General features: G+C 46.4%; 4 protein-coding genes across 4 annotated transcripts; 3 read left to right on the top strand and 1 right to left on the bottom strand.

Annotated features, from left to right (window-relative positions):
- Positions 1–149: 149 nt before the first annotated feature.
- Positions 150–3,931, top strand: EPUS_08376 (uncharacterized protein; the record flags this gene model as incomplete). The annotated part of the gene is made up of 3 exons (XM_007803250.1): positions 150–566; positions 613–1,524; positions 1,574–3,931. The coding sequence occupies 3 exons, from the start codon at positions 150–152 to the stop codon at positions 3,929–3,931; spliced, it is 3,687 nt and encodes a 1,228-aa protein (XP_007801441.1).
- Positions 3,932–5,542: 1,611 nt separating this feature from the next.
- On the bottom strand, positions 5,543–7,021 carry EPUS_08375 (uncharacterized protein; the record flags this gene model as incomplete). The annotated part of the gene is made up of 3 exons (XM_007803249.1): positions 5,543–6,517; positions 6,802–6,848; positions 6,967–7,021. The coding sequence occupies 3 exons, from the start codon at positions 7,019–7,021 to the stop codon at positions 5,543–5,545; spliced, it is 1,077 nt and encodes a 358-aa protein (XP_007801440.1).
- Positions 7,022–8,444: 1,423 nt separating this feature from the next.
- On the top strand, positions 8,445–10,998 carry EPUS_08374 (uncharacterized protein; the record flags this gene model as incomplete). The annotated part of the gene is made up of 2 exons (XM_007803248.1): positions 8,445–10,892; positions 10,951–10,998. The coding sequence occupies 2 exons, from the start codon at positions 8,445–8,447 to the stop codon at positions 10,996–10,998; spliced, it is 2,496 nt and encodes an 831-aa protein (XP_007801439.1).
- Positions 10,999–17,388: 6,390 nt separating this feature from the next.
- On the top strand, positions 17,389–19,408 carry EPUS_08373 (uncharacterized protein; the record flags this gene model as incomplete). The annotated part of the gene is made up of 4 exons (XM_007803247.1): positions 17,389–17,483; positions 17,541–18,439; positions 18,510–19,290; positions 19,339–19,408. 4 exons carry the CDS (start codon positions 17,389–17,391, stop codon positions 19,406–19,408), a joined length of 1,845 nt encoding a protein of 614 aa, XP_007801438.1.
- Between the last annotated feature and the right edge of the window lie 2,633 nt (positions 19,409–22,041).

Below are 22,041 nucleotides of genomic sequence, written 5' to 3'. Positions count from 1 at the left end.
CTGTTGCAAAAGCTGACATCCCACGTTAGGGCCTGTTTTGCCAAGACCACATTAACGCGCCTAACGCGTTTCAATCTCCTCCGGGGAACATTTCGACTTTCAATCCTACGTATACACAAATATCCTATCCCTGACCGTAGAAGCTCGCAATGCCGTCGATACTCACTCGGCGGTCTCGATCCGCGAACTCTGACGATGAGGAGTCCCTTCCCCGAGCACAAACTCCGTCATCCGTGGCTCCCCATGACAGCAAGCGTGCGCGTCGAGATGGAGCGGGAGGAATTGAATCTCCAGAAGGAACTCGACGATCAAGTGCGCATGGACTGCAAAAGAGACCGAGAGTGCGGAAAGCTGTTGCACGGCAGCAAGTCAATGGCGACGCGAAGCTTGTCATTAGGCAACATCAGCCCGGTGCGATCGTTCGGGTCAAGCTCCACAACTTCGTCACCTACAGCTCTGTCGAATTCTTTCCCGGCCCAAATTTGAATATGGTCATTGGCCCGAACGGATCTGGAAAGAGTACACTTGTTTGTGCAATTTGCCTTGGGTTAGGATGGGGTTCACAGGTCTGTCTTCGGCCGCTGTGCCCGATTCACTGCTAACTCTACATAGCACCTGGGCCGCGCACGAGATGTATCCGAGTTTGTCAAGGCCGGGTGTCGAGAAGCCACCATTGAGATCGAGCTCCAAAAGGACCACCGCACCCGACGGAACCCAATCATCACCCGCATTATAAAAAAGGAGGGCAACAAGTCTATCTATACATTGAACAACAACCCGGTATCGGGGAAGGGTGTGCAGGAGCTTGCTCGGTCAATGAATATTCAAATCGACAATCTGTGTCAATTTCTGCCTCAGGATAAAGTTGTTGAGTTCGCAGCCATGACACCCGTCGAGCTTTTGCAATCAACACAGAGAGCTGCAGCTGTCCCAGAAATGTTAGAGTTTCATGACAGTCTGAAGAAGTGGAGAGCTCATCAGAAAGAGCTCCTGACTACCAGCAAAGGCGATCGCGAGGTGCTTAAGAATCTGGAAAGCCGGCAAGAAATGCAGAAAGACGATGTCGAGCGACTGAAGCAAAGAGATGAAATCAAGCGAAAGGTAGCATGGATGGAGAAATGTCGTCCTATACCCAGATATCAAGATGCAAAGGCGAAAGCTATTGCTGCAAAAGAGCGGAAGAAGATCCTTACAGCAGAGCTAAGAAGCTTGACTGCGGAACTGGCACCAGCTTTGAGAAGAGTCAACGAGAGACAGAATTACGAAATCCAGGTCCGAAAGGCACTACAGCATGGAAAAGAGATATCAGAAAAAGCTGATCGGTCTGCCGAAAACGTCCTGCAGAAAGTGATGGACCTCGAGCAGAAATTGAAGGATTTCGATGGCATGTCCGAGGCAGAAATAAGGAGCATCAAGAGCAAGAGGGAGGACAAGAACCGGATACAAGGTATTATTGCAAGGATCAAGAAACAGATGGGGGAGGAGCCAGAACCATTTGACCACAGGGCTGTAAATGACAAGATGGTGGGTTGATTTTGTAGTATCTTTGTGTCCCACACTGACCCATGTCCAGGCCCAGCTCAACAGTCGTCGCCGGCAGATAACTGACACTGCTCAAGAAATCAACGAACAGATCATGGACTTGAAACGTCGGGGCCAGGCCAAGCTCAACGAGAAAGTAGCCGATCAAGAACGCCTGGCAGGTCTGGATACTCAAAGCGGGCAACAGGAACATAAACTCCAGCAGCTATCGAGGGATTCCTATCAAGCTTGGAGATGGATTCAAGAGCACCAGGATCAATTCGAGCACAAGGTCTATGGCCCCCCTTTGATTGAATGCTCCTTGAAAGATTCAAGATACGCCAACGCGATTGAATCACTCTTCCAAGAGAATGACTTCAAAGCCTTCACTGCGCAGAGTCGTAACGACTTCTATACATTGCAGAGGGTGCTCAATCGAGAAATGAGATTGCAAGATGTGAGCTTGAGGGTATGTTCAAACAGCTCTATGGATCAGTACCCTGCACCACTTTCGGATGCAGACTTACGCGGTTGTGGAATGGATGGCTGGGCAATTGACTTCCTCGATGGCCCTGCTGTTGTTCTTTCGATGCTCTGTGGAGAAAAGTCACTACATGCTACCGCCATCACACTGCTCGACATCTCCCAAGAACAGTTCAACCAGCTCGAAAATAGCAACGTCAGAAGCTGGGTCGTGAATGGTACGCTCTTCCAGGCCGTTCGACGGAGGGAGTACGGCGCGGCAGGTAATTCGACCCGCACTCGAACTTTGAGAGAAGCACGGATCTGGACCAACCGTCCTGTTGACCCTGCTGCTAAGGACCGATTGCAGCAGCGCATACGAGAGATTGAATCGGATATCGCCACAATCAAAGAAGAGATGGTCAATCTGACAGAAAGGAGACGCGAGCTAGCCACAGAAAACAAGGCGATATTAGAAGAAACGGAGGCGTTGAGGACTGACAAGGAAGCTAAACAGAGGGCGCTTACGATTTTCAAGGCCCTACCAACCAAACTCACCCAAGAAGAACAAAAACTTGCGACTATTGACGAGCACTTGGAAGGAGTCCGCAGACGTCTTGATAATATCCAGAAAGATCGGGACAAGGTTCTTCTAGAGAAGGTGGACACGACAATCAAGTATGCTGAAGCAGTGGCAGAGTTTCGAAAGACACACGACGCTCTACTCGAACTGGAAATGCAGCATATTGAAGCAAAGTCCGACTTTGAGACTTTGAAGTCACGGAACGAACATGTCCAGGCCACCTTGGAAGCCAAGCAGGATGAAGAGAAGGCCGCTGTTGAAGAGTCTACACGGCAATCTGCGATAGCCAAGGAATTCATCATTCATGTCAAAAAGCTTGCCGCAGAGGCTGAAGAACTCGCTGAAGCCGGTGACACCCTTTGGAAGGATTATCTGTCTGAATATGGAAGAAAGTCTGGCGACGAGCTGGAAGCAGATATTGAAAGTGAGAAAGCTAGATTGGACCTGACTCATGAAGGCAACTCAAACATACTCAAAGAATTTGAGGATAGACAGCAACGTATCGACAAGCTCAGACAAGGCTTGGAAAAGTTCGTGCAACAGAAAGAAGAAGTCCAGTCAGCAATCGAAGAAATCCGAGAGAAATGGGAGCCCGAACTTGACGCCCTCGTCGCCAAGATCAGCGATGCCTTCTCCGACTCCTTCGCCCGCATCGGTTGCGCCGGCCAAGTCGCCGTTTACAAAGCATCGAGCTCAGACCATGAAGACAACGGCGACCAACCCGCCGGCTCTGACGGGCTCGACTTCGCCAACTGGGCCATCCACATCTCCGTCAAATTCCGCGACTCGGAACCGCTTTCCCTGCTAGATTCGCACCGCCAATCCGGTGGCGAACGAGCCGTCTCCACCATCTTTTATCTCATGGCCTTGCAATCGCTGTCCCGAGCGCCTTTCCGCGTCGTGGACGAGATCAACCAGGGAATGGATCCGCGGAACGAAAGGATGGTGCACGGTCGCATGGTGGATATCGCCTGTGGTGAAGACGACAGCAATGGAGATAAAGGACCTGGGAGCCAGTACTTCCTCATCACGCCCAAGTTGTTGAGTGGGCTGAAGTATAAGCGCGGGATGAGGGTGCTGAATATTGTGAGTGGAGAGAAGATGCCTGCCTATGGTGTGGGAGAGCATAGGGTGGACTTTGCCGCGTGGGTTAGGAGGGCGAGGGAGTTGGGGTTGGGGAAGATGATGGGTGGGATTGGAAGAGGTGTAGGTGTAGAGGAGAGGAGGCTGGATTTGGGGATGCATTTGAATGGTAATCTTGGAGGGGCTAGTCATGGGCGGACAGACATTGGTGATGGCACCAGTGACGAGGAGCAGATGGACAGCGTCAGAAGCCAAAGTCGGCTTGCTGAGGTTGGGGCTTGATATGTCAAATCTGGTCGCTGGCTTATTTACGGTCCTTCTGAAGCAATACACGTGGACAAGATGTGCGACCCATGTCTATTTGGGGTTCTTCAGTCACACCTGCCCGGAATTTCTCAAATGGAAGTGGCGTAGGAAGGAACGGGGAGCCGACAACTTGGTGACCGCCTTCCTCATCAACTGTCCGCGACATGCCTTAATACGGAGTCCACCAGCACACGGAATGAGTAGGCATCAAGTAATAGTCTGTCTGTTTCAAACCACTCTCAAGTTACATATCTCCACATCCTCATGGTACACTTCGCCCGGGACGAGGACACGTTATTCAGATACTGGTCATGGTCACCCCATACAGCACGCAGTACGAGAAGCGATCTATTTGTTCAGCACAACTTCCCGCCTCTGTCCATATTCGATCTATATATATATATACGTGCTGCTTTCGGGTTTTTCTTACGATCTCGCTGAGTAAAGCAAGGATCCTACGTCATAAACCTGTTTCATGTACAGCAGATAATGAGTTGAATATGTCTACTTTCCGGAAAATGGATGCATTGTGGTCGCAAGGAACCATACCGGCAGGGAGGTACGTACGAGGAGACCACCCTCAGCAGATGAACGATGGTCGTGTCATATGTCATGTAGAAGCAGTAAATTATGTGTGTGTTCAGATCCTTAAGCCAGACGGATGGAGTGATTGCCTCATCCATATGGTGATCAACGCTGCCCCGAATCCCCGATGCGCCGGAGTATCATTCCGTATGCTCGACAGAAGCAGCAAGTCGGTTTCGACCAAGTTATATTATAGATCGACGCATACAAGCACCTCGGCATCTCGAAGCGACTCCGTACACACTCTGAGTACTCTGCTTTGGCACGCACCCATCCGGAATCATGCGCGCAGTACCCAGCGGCCTGTCAAAAGCAGAACTCGAGGGTTAGCGATTCCAATGCAACGCAGAGCAGAGCAGAGCAGACATGAAGATCACCTTCGCACTATGGTCGAATGTCCATCGGATGAGTCGTTCAATTATGATTAGTCGTGTCTTGCTCGATATACCAAAGCTCAGACCGTACAATGCTATGCTCCAAAGGATAAAGCTCCTTTCTGATCAACAATCTATTGTATGGGTTTGTAGCATCTGCCGTATATCTCTAATGTACTAGTAGTTGTGCTAGTAAGGGCTTCTCGCTGGGGAGTCTTTGTTGCTGGTGAGGCCTTGGTGCTAACCATTTCTTCATTCTGGCGCGTCCCTTTTGTGGGCGAGCCCGTCTTGTTGGCGAGTTCTCCATGCTAGTGAGCCCTTCTTGCTAACGACTGCTTTCTATACGCGGGTCTTCCTGCGAGTTTAGTAAGCCGGCTGATGGACCACACATCTCAGGGAACCCTTTTAATCATGTGCTCCATTCCCGTTGACAGAACCCCGCCAGCAAAAAATACTTGTTGGCAATGCCATCCTGTGGATGAGTGACATCTGCTTGGGGATCCATCCTCCTTGCTGACCCTTCCTGCAGGTAGAAGCAAGTGAACAGGCTATTGTTCAAATGGCACAGAAGCAGCAGATCAGCATACAGGCCTGCTATCTTCCACTTCGAAACTCCATTTTCGTCCTCCTATGTTTCACCGAAGGACGCCAAAGCATTGCTCGACTCAGTCAATCTCCATAATCCGGCTTTGAACCCGTAGACCCCAATCGACAGAAGCAAATAGTATGCCACGGTCCAAGCAAGGCCTGGAACTTGGCTTGCGCCTCCAACATGAATGGCGTCCACATCAGTTTCGTCATCGTCCTTGCCACTACCTTCAACGCGCACAAATCCTGGAGGTGGGCCAATCGGCTCTCCTGCCGCGACTCTCCCCCAGAACCTCGGCAGCCCACACCAATTACAAAGACTATGCATCAAAATCACTGTGATCAGCGAACCAGTCCTCAAGTACACGAATGCCGCATACCACCCAAACAGCGTCGTGTAGGTGAACTGAAACAGCGACCTCAACAGCGCAGGCAAAGTCGACATATATGGATGTGTGAGCGTGAACTCATAGAAATGGTGTACATGTGCGATTCCGAAGTAGAGCGGGGTTAGGAAAACGATCTTGGTAGGTGAAATCCTGGCGAGGAGATGTAAGGGGATGATCACCGAGCGGAAGAGGATCTCTTCCGTTATGGGTCCGGCGACGTAGTTCCGGAAGCCAGTGCTGCTGCGCAGGGTGGTAGGTAGGGAGGCTGGGCCGGTGAGCCAGTGGCGGTAGGACTGTTGGACTACGAGTTTTTCGAACAAGGGGCCGAGGAAGAGTATGGAGGTTAGCAGGAGAGGGTCGAGTAGGGATGTGGTGAAGTTTTGAAAGAGGGGCCAGTAGCCTAGGAGGTGGAGGGTTTCGAGGGAGACAAAGTTGTCAGAGTTAGCGGTTTTGGTGGACTGGTAGTGGATCAAGTAGATGGTCGAGAGTGTGCTGATGAAGCAAGCGAAGGAGACGGTGCGAATTCGAGCACGAATCACGGTAGGAGCATCACGATTGAGGTTTGGTGACGGCCGGGTCGAGGGGAAGAGGTAGAATGGCAGGACGTAGACGAGGGTAAAGAGGGTCTTAGTGTTGAAATAGATCGTCAGCGTTCAGTATCCTAGGTAGCAGCAAAGAGGCCGGTCCTCAAACTTGGGTTTCACGGGTGTCTTGGGTGTAAGCCTCGAGTAAGAGATTGCCAACTATCAAGACAGAAATCTTTAAGGTATAGAGAATGGACACTAAGGGTGTGTGGCACACAATCAATCCTTGACGTAGGATACCGATACACGCTTTAATGCGCGATGCACGACCGGAGATCAGCATCTGATCTAGCAGACATGAACAATTATGAAAGCTGATGACTTACCGACAAAGAAGCAGCTATACTCGGCGAGACGATGGGTAGATCTTTTTCTATGACCATGATATGTTAGTAGTGGCAGAAGAATGAAAGGTGGGAAACTGCTAAGAAGACGATTACAACTTCCTGCATGGAATGTTGACTAGAATGAATTTAATGAATTCAGCATACCAGAATTGGCATCATAGTAACGCTTCAGTCGGTTAAGCAAATTGGTGGGTGGCATGTCGTTTTGCACTGATCCAAGCAATGATCACTGCGCTATGGCTGTTTGAGATTGTGATGTCTACCCTTGATGAAGACCGCTGTGCTGCTGGTGTGAAGACCAACCCGAAGTCTTCACCGAAGGATGATGAGAAACTGCTTAGATGAAGAGGAGAAGATTTCTAACTGGAGCGACAGTAAGTACCAATCGTGCATGTCGAAACCAAGACAATACTACTTGGAGTACTCCGTAAATAGGTACTTACTTATCTGCAGATAGAATTGCAGGCGTAGTCGGACGAGATACAGACTGGTATCCATTTTCTCTCGTTGTATATGTCTGTTGATATAGGTGGTTCGCAAGAGACTATTGAGGGCGAACAAAGGATCCAAAGGTAGTGACACACTGGCAGTAAATGAGACACTGGTAACAGGGGTAATTAGCTCGGGCGATTTGCTAGGGTACTACGACAAAGAGAGGCATGAATATTGTTAGTCCAACGATAGTTCATCTGTACTGCAATAGCCTCATCATGTCTTCTGAGTGTACAATACGAGTGCACCAAGGGGACCTGATACCATTCAATTCTTCAGCATTCGAGGAGACCGCCAGACGGGTGGAACGAGATACATTCCAGCCTGCATGACGATGTATTTGCTTCAGGTTGTGGCAGTTGTTCTGTGATTTGTTCTCAGTCCGAGATTTTAGTCGCTTACAGAGAACCCCGCGCATCTCTCCTTTCTCCTATTCGCGGATGACGACCCAGAAACGCGGCCATTTTCGCCACGCGTCAATTTCGCGATGCCGCCGCTGTATCGATATCTGCCCTTGCTAGACTCGAATGACCCACCAAATCCGGACAATAGCAGCCGAGGGTGTCAAGATCCAAGTGTCGATCGTTTGACTGCCCCTGACAGTCCTACGCCTCGCCGCCCGGCCCCTGGCCACTAAGCAAGAGAGACGAAATTGGAAAATTACTAATTGGGGGGTCGTGGTAATTTCCTGAATGGAATGCTCCGCTTGGTCCAATCATTGGCCAATGGTAAAGGACCGCCTTGATCAGATATGAAGCCGTCAATGAGACTAACAACTTGCCCGTTACTGTCATTCCATCGCCCTGCAGCTTGCAGCAAGCCGAACGCCGAGCAGCGTCACCAGAGCAGAGCGAAAATACTTCCCCCTTTCAACACCCGCCGACGACATCGTTCGTTCGAACCAGAAGTCCCTTTGATGTTGCCATTGAAATTTCTGTCTGTCTTTTCAGCGTTCTGCATTTGCGTCGCATTCGTTTCAGCTCGGCGGTAGCCCAGACATTCGTTTTACATATTACTTTCAATTAATCATTCGATAATCGACCTCCTGCCCTCGTTGTCCCCCGTCACGTTGATCGAAATCACGCTCTTTGTTGCCATGTTACTACACGCATAATCGTGGGACCCTCATCATGGGCCCAGGTCCTTCCTCAACCCAGCGGTCACCCAAGAGATCACCAAAACGAAAGGTTCTTCATGAGCGAAGCCAGTCACAAACAAACCGAATCCCTCAACGCATACCTAACGATGGAGTGAAACCAGTGATACCCTCATCAACGCCATATCCAACTAAAGCAGCCCATGTGCTGTTGCCAAGTTCAATAAAAAGTCGGGATGGAAGGAGTGACATTTCTGGGGCCTCCTTTGCAGCAAGAATTGCGAAGGGGAAGGAGAAGGCTCATCCTGGCGCAAGTCAGATTCACTTGGGAGTTCCCAGCACGAGCAATCCAAACGCATTGGGAATCAAGCGGTCTGTTAGTGAGCTGCGGGATCTCTATGAAAATAAGCCCGGGTCCCGGCCGTCGACCAGTCACTCAGGACTTTCGAGCAAGCCTTCCAGTTTAATATCTTCACCAGCCTTGAGAGGACACTTTCTGGGTGAGAGGCTCTCTAACCATGGCAAGTTTCTTCCATCCGAGTTGGAGGAAGTCTCATCCTTGCCGTCACCACAACATCCTTCCTGCTCGATCAAGAAAATCACTTCAGAATCTTCCTTGCCTCCTCCTCCAACACCTCCTCAATCTACTTTAAGTGAGGGCTCGTTGGAAGTATCTTCAAGTGTTGCTGAAGGTCTCCCAACTACCTCGTCTAGTCCAGATCTCATAACCCCTGGTAGCTCTTCCAGCGCCCCTGACGAAGCACCAGCACTTTCATCAAGTCCGAATTTCATTTCACTGGGCCATTCATCCAGCCAAGATTTCAATTCCCAAGCGCACGTTTTAAACCTTAATATTGCTCCATTAAAACTACCATCTAGTCCGACTTTTAATCCTATTTTACCTTTCAGCTCGAAAGCAATTCGATCAGAACATTCTTCCAGTCCACGGTCCGAACCAGCAGCGACTTCGTCAAGTCCAAATGTCATTGCGTTGGGCAGTTCGTCTCCTAACTATGTAATCACAAAGTATGATGATTCACCGGAAGCTTCTGTTGATTCACTACGAACAGTCAAGAAGCGGCGCAATGAAGTGGTCCACGAGCAGCCTTCTACTTCCACATTCTCCACTCGCTCGGAACAGTTCAGCTCCAGTCCGCCAGAACCAAGAAGGTTTGTAGCTTCTGGTTCCACTCTGGACTCTCCGTTGGCGTCAGGATGCCACTTAGAATCTTCTATTCTGTCAGAGAACAGTGGATCACGAGCACATGCAGAACTTCAAGCTGCTCTTGGGTCCAGCCCAGTCCCAGAAATTCAGTACCCGGTCGTGTTGGCACCCAGGACGGGCACATGGGAAGACTTGGTTGTTCCGAAAAGAGCACCCCGGTTCGCCTGCGAAGATGACCCCCCAGCGAGATGGAATCCGCACCTGTCCACAGTGCTTTCTGAATGGTCGGAAGAAAACCAGTTGGGCTCGTTCCATACGGTGGGTACTGACGATTCATCCGACACTCATTCGATACCCGAAATGCCTCAAGCAGCATACACTCGCGACCGAATGATCGACAACTCAACAACCAGCATCCTACATGATGCAGATCGACGAGAAGCTACTGACACGATCTCGGCTCTGAGAGTTCCGCAGCTTCACAACAAAACGTCTGGCCTTCTTAGCATATTGTCGGGGAGTTCTCGGAGTAATAGCATGAGAAGCATCATCTTGCGAAGAACAAATTCGAGCGGTAGTTTGCACAGCGTCATACGATTTCCTGCATGGGCACGCCGTTACTATTCGCGAGGCCCGTCTGATTCCTTCTACTCTCTTCCATTGGATATCTCCAGTTCAAATCTTTGTCAGCCATCTCTTCCTTCCACTGCACTTAACCCTCCCACTATACAGCCACCATCTCATAGTTTGTTCAGGCCACGTACAAGAGGTGGCAAGAATGCCAGAGAGAGCCATATGCTGCCAGGTATTGGACCTCTGGTTTCGAACCCAAGCCAACACCGACTGTCCTCTTTAGCACTGCATCCCGCCGATCCTCGTTCGCACTGGGCTGGAGCAGAACGGTCCGCCTTACAAGGCGAGCTGAATCATCAACCTCCCGTTGGATCTCGCTTCGCCAATCCATGGTCACCCCATCTGTTTCCCGACAACCGCGCAAGCGGACGCAATCGCTGGCTGGCGCCTTCCATCAATGATACTGGTGCGCCCATCTTCACATTGCGGAATGCGCATATGCTTGGCTTCATGCTGGGTTTCGTCTTCCCGGTCAGCTGGTTCATTGCCGCATTCCTCCCTTTGCCAGCCAAGCCAGTCATGAAGGAGGTGGTGCAGGATCCCGAGGTTGGTGGGTTGACTCTGCAAGAGCAGCTGGATCGTCAGACAACCATAGGAGAAGAAATCAGGTACACAAGTCTCCGGTGGTGGCGCAACCTCAATCGTTTCATGAGCATAGTTGGCTTGGTGGTCATTGCGATCATTGTAAGTCTTGATGATCTACGGATGAATGAATAAGGACAGCGAACTGACTGGATCACAGATTACACTAGCCGTCATTGGAACCCGTAGAGGCTTCTCACCTCGGTAGACACGCCCTGCCATGTTGCTGGATGATACCCCTTGATGTTGTTACGTCTTCATGTCTAGATTTATTTTGATGTTGCATCGTGACTCATGCTTTTATGTTGTACAAGATTTAGACACGTTACTGAGCGGACTGCATCTTTGTTAATTTTTCTTGTCCACTATTTTCCTGCACATACATATTTTCCATTCCTAAAAATGTCTAATTGTGGAGCAGTGTGATTAGGGAGTAATGAGGGCATAGTGTTTCGACAAAGAAGTTCTATGATGACGAGTGCATTGACGCCTTCAGGTTCCTGCTGTCTTACATCCCGAGTAGTAGCCTACATAGAATGAAAGTGCTGGTGCAAAAGATTAAATTGTTCGCATCCTTGGACGGCGTTGTAGATGTTGCCAGGCTAAAGGTAACCTGTTGCCTTGGATAAGAAGGCTGACGCCGCGAAAGGTTAGTGCAGGTGTTGATATTACGGTGGTGTGCCTTGGATACAATCATCAAAGCATGAATGAGCGTGGGATAGGTAGTCGGAGTGCTTACGGAGTACGGAGTAACTGTACATCAGGGTGTAAAAGGGTGCCAAATCAGGGATCCTTTTAACGTTGCTTTTGGCACCTTCTGCACTAACGCTAGAGAGGGGACCTGATTTAGGGGTGCTATTTTTTTTGCAGAATTTCTCTTTATCTACCTAACTTTATTATTATTTTAATTAGATTATAACCTAGTTTTGTTCTTAATATAATTGAAATAACTTAATAAATCTGAATCTTGTTACAGAGTTGATATAGAGGTATTACGTATCACGTTAGAAGCAGGCGACGAGTGCGTGAGATCTTCAGCCCATGTTGAGTGCTATCCTAAGACTAGAGAGTCGACGGTGAGGGCCCTGGGGTCACTTCTATATAATAAGCATGCCCCTTACTAATGTCTAGTGCTAATTAATACTCGGCACTCTAGCGCTAGCAGGCGACAAGCATAGCAGCTGTGATATCACCCCCCCTCTAGAAGACTCAACATGCCCTCATGTCTGATGAGAAGAAAAACAAAACAGTAGCAGCACACAGCAGCAGCACATAGCAAAACAAGCATAACACAACAGCATAGCACGCTGGCCTAATATATCCTTTTGCCATATAGTTACCAGTATCTAAAGAGAGAGATATAAATAAAAGAAGATCCATAGAATAGCAAGGAAACACACAGTCAAGTCAGCGGTATTTGAGCCGGTGACAAGATCAAGCTAACAGCATTATAATGCGCATCACCTTGTTTTCCTGGTTTCTTGAGTGGCTGCTCTATTGTCATCTGAGTGCTCTAAAGGTGACTTATCTTGTAGAGCGCTATTAAGCTAGTGCTAGAGTCGCTTAGGTAGACCAGCTTCCTGTGGGTGCGCGTTGTAGTAAGCTTATAACGCTAGAGGAGCGTTCTGTAAGTTGCTAGCAAGGTATTATGTATCGTCAGGGTCCCATCCTTACTATTGTATCTTGTATTCTAGCTAACCTTTACTAATTCTTAATAACAGAATTCTTTTAATTTCTTACTTAAGGTCTTTATCAACTTTAACTATAAGAGGTAGAGTAAGGATCTAGCTAGAGAGAGGATTATTATCTGCCTTACATAACTAGTCTGTGTGTAGCACTAGTAAGATATAATAAAAGGACAGAAGCTCTAGCTTATAAGAGTGGCCAACCATCTCTAAGATACGAAAGGGGCCTACAACAGGATAGTCCAGCTTGTCTAAGGGCTTATCTGTTCTTCACGGCTTCTTGATAACAAATATAAGGTCTCCTGATTAGAAATCAGGCAAGCGACGTTTCTTATTAGCTTGACAAGCATGCTAAGCTTGAGCTAAGGTTATATTTATTCTAGCCTAGCTTACTGCCTTATTAATACAACATAAGTACTTCCTTGCCTGCTCTTGAGTAGCTCTTTCTTGCGCATTCTGGCGTGAGCCGTTACTCATCTGTATCTAGTCAAAATCCAGACAGGGTTCTTAGCTGTACTTAATCATGTAAGATGTTAGTCCTGTAAATTTATGAACTAGAGCTGACTCTGTAACATCTAGTGCCAGTAAAAAATAAGCCTAGTTGTCTTAGAAGTAGTTTACAAATAATTGAAGCCTTGTATTAATAATCTAATTAATAATTTCTGTTTAGCTATCTGTCTAAGGGTAAGCTAATATTAATAACTTAAGCTTAATATAATAGAGGTAAAATAACTTATTAAGAAAGGCGCTAATAAACTACAGTCCCCTATTACTAGTAATAATCTTTAGGCATCCTTTAAATCACTATATATACTTATAAAAGAGGTCAGCTATAATAGTTATAGTAATTATTTTCTTTATTAGTAAGCAAATATGTCTCTTATTTAACTAATCTATTACTATAAAGATAATGTTACATCTATTACTAATAGTATTAGGTATATAGAAATCTATTAAGAGGTTATTCTATAGTTGAAGAGGGACAGATAAAGAATGCAGAAGACTAGGTATCTTATTACGTAGCTTATAGGATCAACAGCATTTATAGTAGTTAGCAATATAATATACTATATTACTACTCTAATAAGGCTACTAATATAGCCTGGCTACTAAAGCACACGTTTTTGCTTAATCTAGGTGTGCTATAATTATTTATAAGTGAATTTAGCAAAGCAAGTATATATGTAGGTTATCCTTACCTAATCCTGTTATAGCTAGCTAACATGCCTCTATTAAGGTCAGGCTCTCCCAGTTCTCTCTAACAACTTCTGCTATAATGTTAAGGCTCTTGATGTCCTTTATAGTAGCTACTTTTATCCTTGTCAGATCTAACAGCGTCCGAGTTCTCTCTTGCGTCTTGGCTTCCTTCTGTATTAAGGTGGCTTTATTCTTACACTCCTTATTGCTGTAGCTTAGCTAGAATAACGTTGATACTGGATTAAAGATTAGTTAGTATAATTACTCTTAACTAAGCTACTCTAGTAAGGGGATTAGAGAGGTCAAAGAATAGGATAAGATTTCGATAATTAGTCTTAGCATTAAGAGTAAAGTTGTTAGTCCTGGCTAGACTAGATAAGTTAAAGACAATTATATCAAACTAGGTAGCTGCCTCTACGTTCTCATATATTAGTGACTAGTTACTAATAGATGTCACTATTATTAATATGTGGCTCAGCTCTAATAGAGTATCACGTAAGTTAAAGGAGAAATGCGACAGGACCTGAGAGGGTATTATAATTATCAAGATAGGGAAAAGGTTAGTGGCCCTTTTGAACAAGACAGCTATCTAATAGCTCTAGAGTATGTCGACCCTATATTTATATTCCGCCTCAACTACAGAGTCGTTATATATATGCGTATAAAGCACCCTGTTCTTTTACTTGCTAAGTATAAGGATCCCGCTTATTTGAATTCAGAGGTCTGAATCTCCTTGTCTTCTTTAACCTTGTTAGAGGCGCAGAGGGTATCAGAGAGGCTTGCTTTAAACTCGAGTCCGACCTCGAATGTCAACACCGACCCAGAATGAGCTGGCGACGGGTCCAGAGATACAGATCTCTTGTAGTCGATAGTTTAACGACCGTTTCCAGTCAAAGAGCAGTCTTAGGATAATGTCACGTGTCACGTTAGAAGCAGGCGACGAGTGCGCGAGATCTTCAGCCCATGTTGAGTGCTATCCTAAGACTGGAGAGTCGACGGTGAGGGCCCTGGGGTCGCTTCTATATAACAAGCATGCCCCTTACTAATGTCTAGTGCTAATCAATACCCGGCACCCTAGCGCTAGCAGGCGACAAGCATGGCAGCCGTGACAAGAGGCCTCCTGATGAGATAGTGATCCAACTTCACAAAAGAGTTACGCCCAAGTAACTTTAGTTACTTAGGTGTAACTCTTTTATAAAGTTGGATCACTATCTCAAATCTATATATATAAAGCTGCTTCTTTTTCTATAACAATACTATCTTAAAGACCTAGTAATAATAGTTTCACTCTTTTACTTATATAAAATAAAAGACAAAAAGATATTTATAACTATTTAAAGAGCTAATTAATAAATTAAGTTAAAACACTAAATTAATAATACTTAAATGTATAATTAGAGTATAAATGTTGCCTTTGTAGATCTCTAAAGTATTGAATAAGCACTTTTTCTTCCTGTTTCAAAAGACGTTAAGAAATGCAATCAGTTTCAGCTCAAGAGGGTTGTCTAGCGCGTTAATAGGCCACTGTTGATTTTGGCACGCTGTGGTAGCTCGCAGCCTTGCGTATAGAGTCAAATAGGCTTGAATAACCGTCATTTGAGGCCTGCTGAATAGAATGCTCCTTATCGGAGTCCATTTGGAGCTATATTGGTGGAGCTATAGCTGTTCGAAATATGAGGATGCCTGCGCGTTGGTGTGCAGAAATTGGCCCGGAAAGTGGGGTGGCCCGCTAAGTGGTAGTGTATGTTAGTACACAGAAAGACCTGGACCAAGGAACAGCCATCGCAAACGCTCGGCGCTGGTTCCAGATATGGCAGTCTTACATTGCCAAATAATCCGCCCTGTATCTGCACAAGGAAGTCGAGACATTTGAGTACAGTCGCCGGCAACCGCGTGAGAAAAAAAAATAGAGCGTCATGAACTGTTGGGGAGATTGAAATGAATCACATGAGGTTGTGGTCACTTTGAATTCCAACTTTGAATATCGACGTGGCAATCGCTAAAAAGCTGATTTGGTTTTATAAAGGTTGATCGGGTACGTGATCGCTTATTGTGCTTGAGTGAGTTTAGGACGATGGTAGTGGACCGCAAGGCTGCGCATCTGTTCATGTGGTTTCCCTCGAAGCAGGATGAAAGGGTCTATACGTCAAGGTCGATGCATTATGGGACTGGTTGCCAGAAGCTGAAGTACGTAAGCAATTAGGGTATGTGTCTCAGCTGTGCGGGTGTTGAAGTCCGTCCTGGCTGGTCTTCAGATAAGTAGAGCTCAAGCCGAAGCTCCAGATAAGTTGAGCTCAAGCAACGCTGGTGGAGGGTTCTACACGGGAGTGCAGTTTGGCGGGAGAGTGCGCAGACCTCAAGCATCGGAACCGGCCCCAACAGGCCAGGCACAGATGCTTTTATGCTTATCATTGTTGATCTGGAATTTGATATCAAGTGGGCATGCAGCCGGTAAAGCGAACAACCATATCTTGTCTTGCAGCTCGCCCATGAGGGTGCCTAGGAAATTGAGGGAATTTGAGGTGACCAAGTTCAATCTGTTGATCATCTGTTGAGAGTCATCGGAACCGTAGCGGAGAGGCTCGGTGAAGCCCTAAGGAGAGTCTTCCTTGATTCGGAAGTTCACATTAGGCGCTGAGTGTTACGTAATCATTTTTCCTCGATCTGATTTGTTCGCTCGTAGCATCTTGCAGAACGTGGCTTCCGAATGTCCAACTTACCAGGAGAAGGGGTAGCTAAAGATATGGGCTAAGTGCCGTTAGCGGAAATGGCAACTATTCTGTCAAGTAAGCATATTTTGACCATATTATGACCATATTTTGGGCAAAATACGTTACTACAGAGGGAGGCATAATAATTGTTAGGCTGGTGCTAGTAGCGGCTAGTTCCTACTACCCTACCATAGTGCTGCGATTCGTTACCGCAAAGCTTGACTTGAGCACATCCACTCAAACGAGTTACAATTTACGCTTACTCTACTTTTAGCTTAGCTGTTCTGTGAACAATGCGTTTTCGATCAAAGATACTAGCGCTGGACTAACAATACTTCATGCCCTCTCCCAGCATTATTTTAAGAGGCCCTCTTCCTGCTAAGAATAGAATGGACTGTCAAGCTTTTCAGCCTTACAACACGGAAGAGCTTCAGTCATTTACTACGGGGGGGGCCCATAAGTATTGTTAGCTCTGCGCTAGTAAAATTCTCACGACACGCCCTCTTGACAGAACCTCTTGTACGGTGCTATGACCTCACTGTTCTACGCGTTTCTATTGATTCTACGCGTTACATTTGATGAATTTCGATGGATTTCGTATGGATTCTCTTGGTGTTTCTAGCTTGGAATGCAGTCCGAGCTTCTTGAGTCGATGCCAGAGGGGTGCTAGGTAGTAATAGATGCAGAAGGACGGCATACTCGACATTAGAAAAAAGCCAGACTAGTCCTAATTGAGCGATTTGGTGGCGTTGTATCTTGGCAATTACATAGTGTAACAAGCGTCGAGAGCTAACAATACTTATGGCCCCCCCCGTAGTAACTCGAGCAACTGCGCCGCATTTCTAACGTCCTATATCCTTGCACAGACAAGGCTAGACCAAACCCAGAACTTCAGAGAGGTAGATTGCATATGAAAACTTTGTTATCTACGTGTTCTCTTCCTTCCTTCATCAGATTTTGCTCTCTCTATATGTCTATAAGTTATCTATCGTAAGGTTTACTCCAATGTCAACACCACACGGCCTAAAAGAGAAGCAAGATGGAAAGGTCCGACGCAGGAAATTCGGTTCTAAAACCAAAACCGGGTGTCAAACTTGCAAGTAAGTCACTGCTCTTCCGCCGTGAGAATTACTCAGTATCTAACACTCTCTCAACAGAATACGAAAAGTCAAATGCGACGAAACGAAACCCTTCTGCAACCGCTGCACTACCACCGGCCGAAAATGCGACGGCTACCCCTCAAAAACTGCACCCGTCGCTCGTAAATACACACCTCGCATTGTCTGGGTACCAACACGCACAACAGGAAGTACGCCAGAGAAGCGAGGCTTCCAATTCTTCCTTATAAACACCGTCCCCGAATTAGCTGGCTACTTCACTTCTTCATTCTGGGAACATTCTGTATTACAAGCTAGTACCGCAGAGCCTTCGTTACGACATGCCATTATTGCTATTGGGGCTTTACACGAGGAGTTTCGGAGTAGAAGATTAATGTCTACTTCATATGGTGAGAAAACGTCCACACGGATTGATGAGGATATGGGAACGGCTTTTGCTATTGATCGTACGTACCAATGCGACAGGACACTATCCGCCAAAGTAATCACTAAACTGGCAAACTCCTTAGAATACACCAAAGCCCTCTCACACCTCCGACGCTCCCTCAGCTCTGGAAAACAAGCCCCCCTCACAGCCCTAATGTCCTGCGCCCTCTTTGTCTGTTTTGACTCTTTACGCGGGAACTTCGAATCCGCCTTTCTCCATCTGAAATCCGGTATTCGAGTATTAAGAGACATACGTATGGGAAAACTACAAGCAGAAGACCACTATATCATCCAAAAGAATGTCTTACCGCTCTTTGAACGGTTGAGTATACAAGCTTATCTGTATATTGATACTAGAGAAACCGAGGCCAGGGTAAGGTTCTCGAGGGAATGGGGAGGTATACAGAGTATAAAGGGGGTAGAAGAGAAGGAGTTTAGAAGTCTCGAAGATGCGAGGGACAGCTTATATAGAGCTGTTGGGGGACTGATTAGGGCGCTTTTTGCTTGTCATGGTATACTTCCATTCTCTCTATATCCCTAGTCCTCTGATATCTAGTCGGCACATACTAACCAAATCCCAAGGCGACCTACCAATGGGTCTCCAATCCATAGAAGTGCTTCGTTTATTTAAAACCTACAGCACGCTACTCCACCAATGGGACCAAAAGTTTAGCACCTTTATGGCCCAGAACTCCGCGACCCTTTCCCTTCGCCAAATCCGTGGCGCCGCCCTCCTCAAAATCCACCACACCATCACGCAGATAATGTCCCTCATAGCACCCATCTCGCCCGAGAACCCCGACCACATGCAAACATCCATAACCGTCTCCATGAACGCCCCCTCAGCTTTTATCCCACACACCCAGAAAATGATCGACATTCTCAACCTGTCCCGCTCCCTCCTTACAGCCACAGACCAAGATTCAAAAAACCGGGAACCGTCTTTGACGTTCTCGAGTGATTTAGGTGTGGTGGGACCACTCTACTATGTATGTACGAAGTGTACGGTCTTGGAGGTTAGGAGAGAGGCGATGGAGTTGTTGCGAACGTATAAGAGGAGGGAGGGGATGTGGGATAGTGATACTGGGACTAAGATTGTAGGGGAGTTTTGGGAACTTGAGGAACAACATAATGCTTTGCAGAGGGAGGCCGGAGTTGGGCGAGAAGGGGTTACCATGAGGGAGCGTGTACGCCTGGTGTTGGAAAGTGAGGCGGGGTGGAGGTGGACTATGTGTTATAACGAGGGAGAAGAAGCGATTTCTGATGGAAACGGGGGTGATACGTGGTGGGGCCTGTTGAATGGGCAGGGTGGACCCCGTGAAGGAGAGATTTTGCTTGTAGGTGGTGGAGATGAAATTGGAAGGTGGAGGGAGGATTCTTTATGGATAGATCATCTGGCTAACATGGATAGGAGCGTATTTCTGGATACTTTGAGCGGTGATGACCCATTTGGCACTCCTGTCAACTTTTTACATGAATAGATAGATTATAGTATGATGCAGAACGAGTGGGCCTCGGAGTTTGTGGGACATTTGAACTTTTTAAGCGACCTTTGATGTTCTACTTGAGCTGAGACATCAAGAGGTTAGATGTGGTATAGCTTTCTTGATGTGTCCATAAGATTTCGAGTATCAAAAGCATGTGGTTGCATCCTGTCTATCAGATCTTCAACGTCAAATCCAAAAAAAGACATGATATGGGCACCATGATTTCTGACCCCGGCAAATAAAGCGCAAGAAACTTCTTCATCTCTACGGATGTGAAAGTCTACCTCCGTACTTCTACCTAAAACCTGTCGCGCGCTCCTCTCTACTCACTACAGCTGTAATCGACACTAGTTTAACACATTGATAGGTAGCTGAAAAGGGCTTTGTCTCATTTCCCTAGTTTAAAATCTCTCTTGTGGAGAACAAGAGCCCATTCAATGCTTGAATAAATGGGTAGAGACAATCGAAAATTAGCTGGAAATTACAGTAATTGTGACGATTCTGTCAGGTGGGGCATTTCTCAGCGCAGCATGGTTCTTGTTCAGTATATCCGCAAAAGGGCGTATTGATTCTTGAAAGATCGTTTCCACGTTACGTATGTCAGAATCCCTGCGCATACGATACGTATCTGTTACGTATTAGCAGGATGATACAGGGGTCCCCGCATGCGAAACGCTCTTGTAACTTTTACGCCCTGTTATTTATGGCAGTGAGCATTGCTATACGAATTGAACGCCAAATGCTGTTTCTGAGCTGTTGCAGTAATGCGCTTCTATAGCTATTAGTGTGAGCCAAATGCTCCTCTTGATAGGAGTAACTCAATCAATTCAATTGGTATCTCCGTACGCTATTTGCTACATCCTCTAACAACGTAATGTTCAAGTCATACATCTTATCATTTCTTTTTTCAGAGAGTAGATCAATTTCCGAGCTTGTATAAATTGCAAACATCGCTTGATGAGACGGTTTGGCCTACTTGGCATCGTGTCTTGAGAGCTACTAGAGCGTCAAATCAACAACGGGGTACTTATCTGCTGCCGTCAGCACTGACGCTTCCACTCTCTAGTGACTGACTTAGATGCTTCCAAAAGGCACCAATTCAAGGCTCAACGAAACAATGCGATCAAAAGCACTGCAAGCAGTGGTGTTGAAGAAGGATTCGATACTCCTGGCTCCAGCGGGTCGAATGTTTCTTTGAATACAATCCTTTGAATGAACGATGATGGCCATGTGTCGTCTCCTCAATCGTCGAATATGTTGAGCTCTATGTTGACATTGGGGTTCCAAAGCGCCAGGATTCACCAAACACAACGTTTCAAACGGACCTACCTAGCTATTACGAGTCGATCTTTGGTGGGGCGTATCAGTCATTCCATGGAGGATAAGAGCCATCCCTTCTTTATAATAGAAAGAAACTCTATTATAACACTAGTATTATTATTAATAAGTAGCAAGAATAAAAAGAATAATCACTGAAGATCGGTAGACACCAAAAGAGGGGAATCATCTTTTGGGGTTAGGAGGGTTCTCTTTTTAGTCCGAGGGGGTGCGGTTTTTCATAAATAACGAAATAGAGGTGGAAGTGACAGAAAGAGAGGTACGGATCATATGACCACAGAGTGCAACAGGTGTCAAAAGTGGCGACAAAGACCGCCGAAATCAGCGTCCTATATCCCGGTATCTAGAGTTATGCTATAGAGATCGTAAAGACAGAGACTATAAAATAACATTGCTACAGGTTTCCTCGACTGAACGCCACACATAGGGAATGAAGCGGTCACAGTAAGCTGCAACAAAGGTAGCCACTCCCACAGTATCCTTATGCAACAATAACCTCTACAGAGTTGCTCATAGTGCTTGCAGCAATGCATATCTTACAAGGAGTTCAGATCGCCGCGGTGAAAGCTTTAAAAAATCATGCTGCAAGTCTTAATACATGCCACTGAGCCAGGTTGGTGTCACGTACCTGAAAAAAGTCTATAGAAGCGTCTGTTCATGTCTGTTCAATGAAATCTATTACAGATGATAGTTGCAGACTTAAGCGCAATATGTGATAAGAAGAGCCCTAGTATATTTGGGAGAAAGAATAGAGGAGTATTTAAGAAGCAATATATCAAGAGCATATCATCTTTATTATTGATAATTAGATATGTACAAATAGAGATCTAACGTTTATATAAGATTCTACTCCTGCTTATGCTGCTAAGGGCACTATTTGAGATCTTCGTCAACGTGGTATCTAATACATTTAATAGCCTGCGTATTCGCCAGATTTGAATCTAATTAAGATGGTATAGATTACACAAGCACGATGAGCTACGTGCAGCTGTTAATGCTGCATGGGATGCTGTGCCTTCTGACTATCTTGTGGAGCTGCTTAGATCTATGCGAGAGAGATGTCAAGCAGTTATAGATGCAAAAGGAATGCAAACTCGATTTTAGAGACTAGTCCTAATTGGGCGATTTTATTAACGTCTATACTCAATTCTGTATAGTCGATTTGTACGAATACTAGCGTTTTCACCAGGGGGGGGTACATTATTTAGGCCTGTACCCGTAGTAGTAATGTATGGCAGGAGGCTGGCTGACTCATGTTAGTTACTAGTGGGCTTGGCACCAATCTCCAA

Source organism: Endocarpon pusillum, assembly GCF_000464535.1.
Source record: "Endocarpon pusillum Z07020 unplaced genomic scaffold scaffold2075, whole genome shotgun sequence".
Taxonomy (NCBI): domain Eukaryota; kingdom Fungi; phylum Ascomycota; class Eurotiomycetes; order Verrucariales; family Verrucariaceae; genus Endocarpon; species Endocarpon pusillum.
The sequence above is the reverse complement of the archived record's forward strand: the minus strand, read 5'-3'. Positions and strand labels throughout refer to the sequence as shown.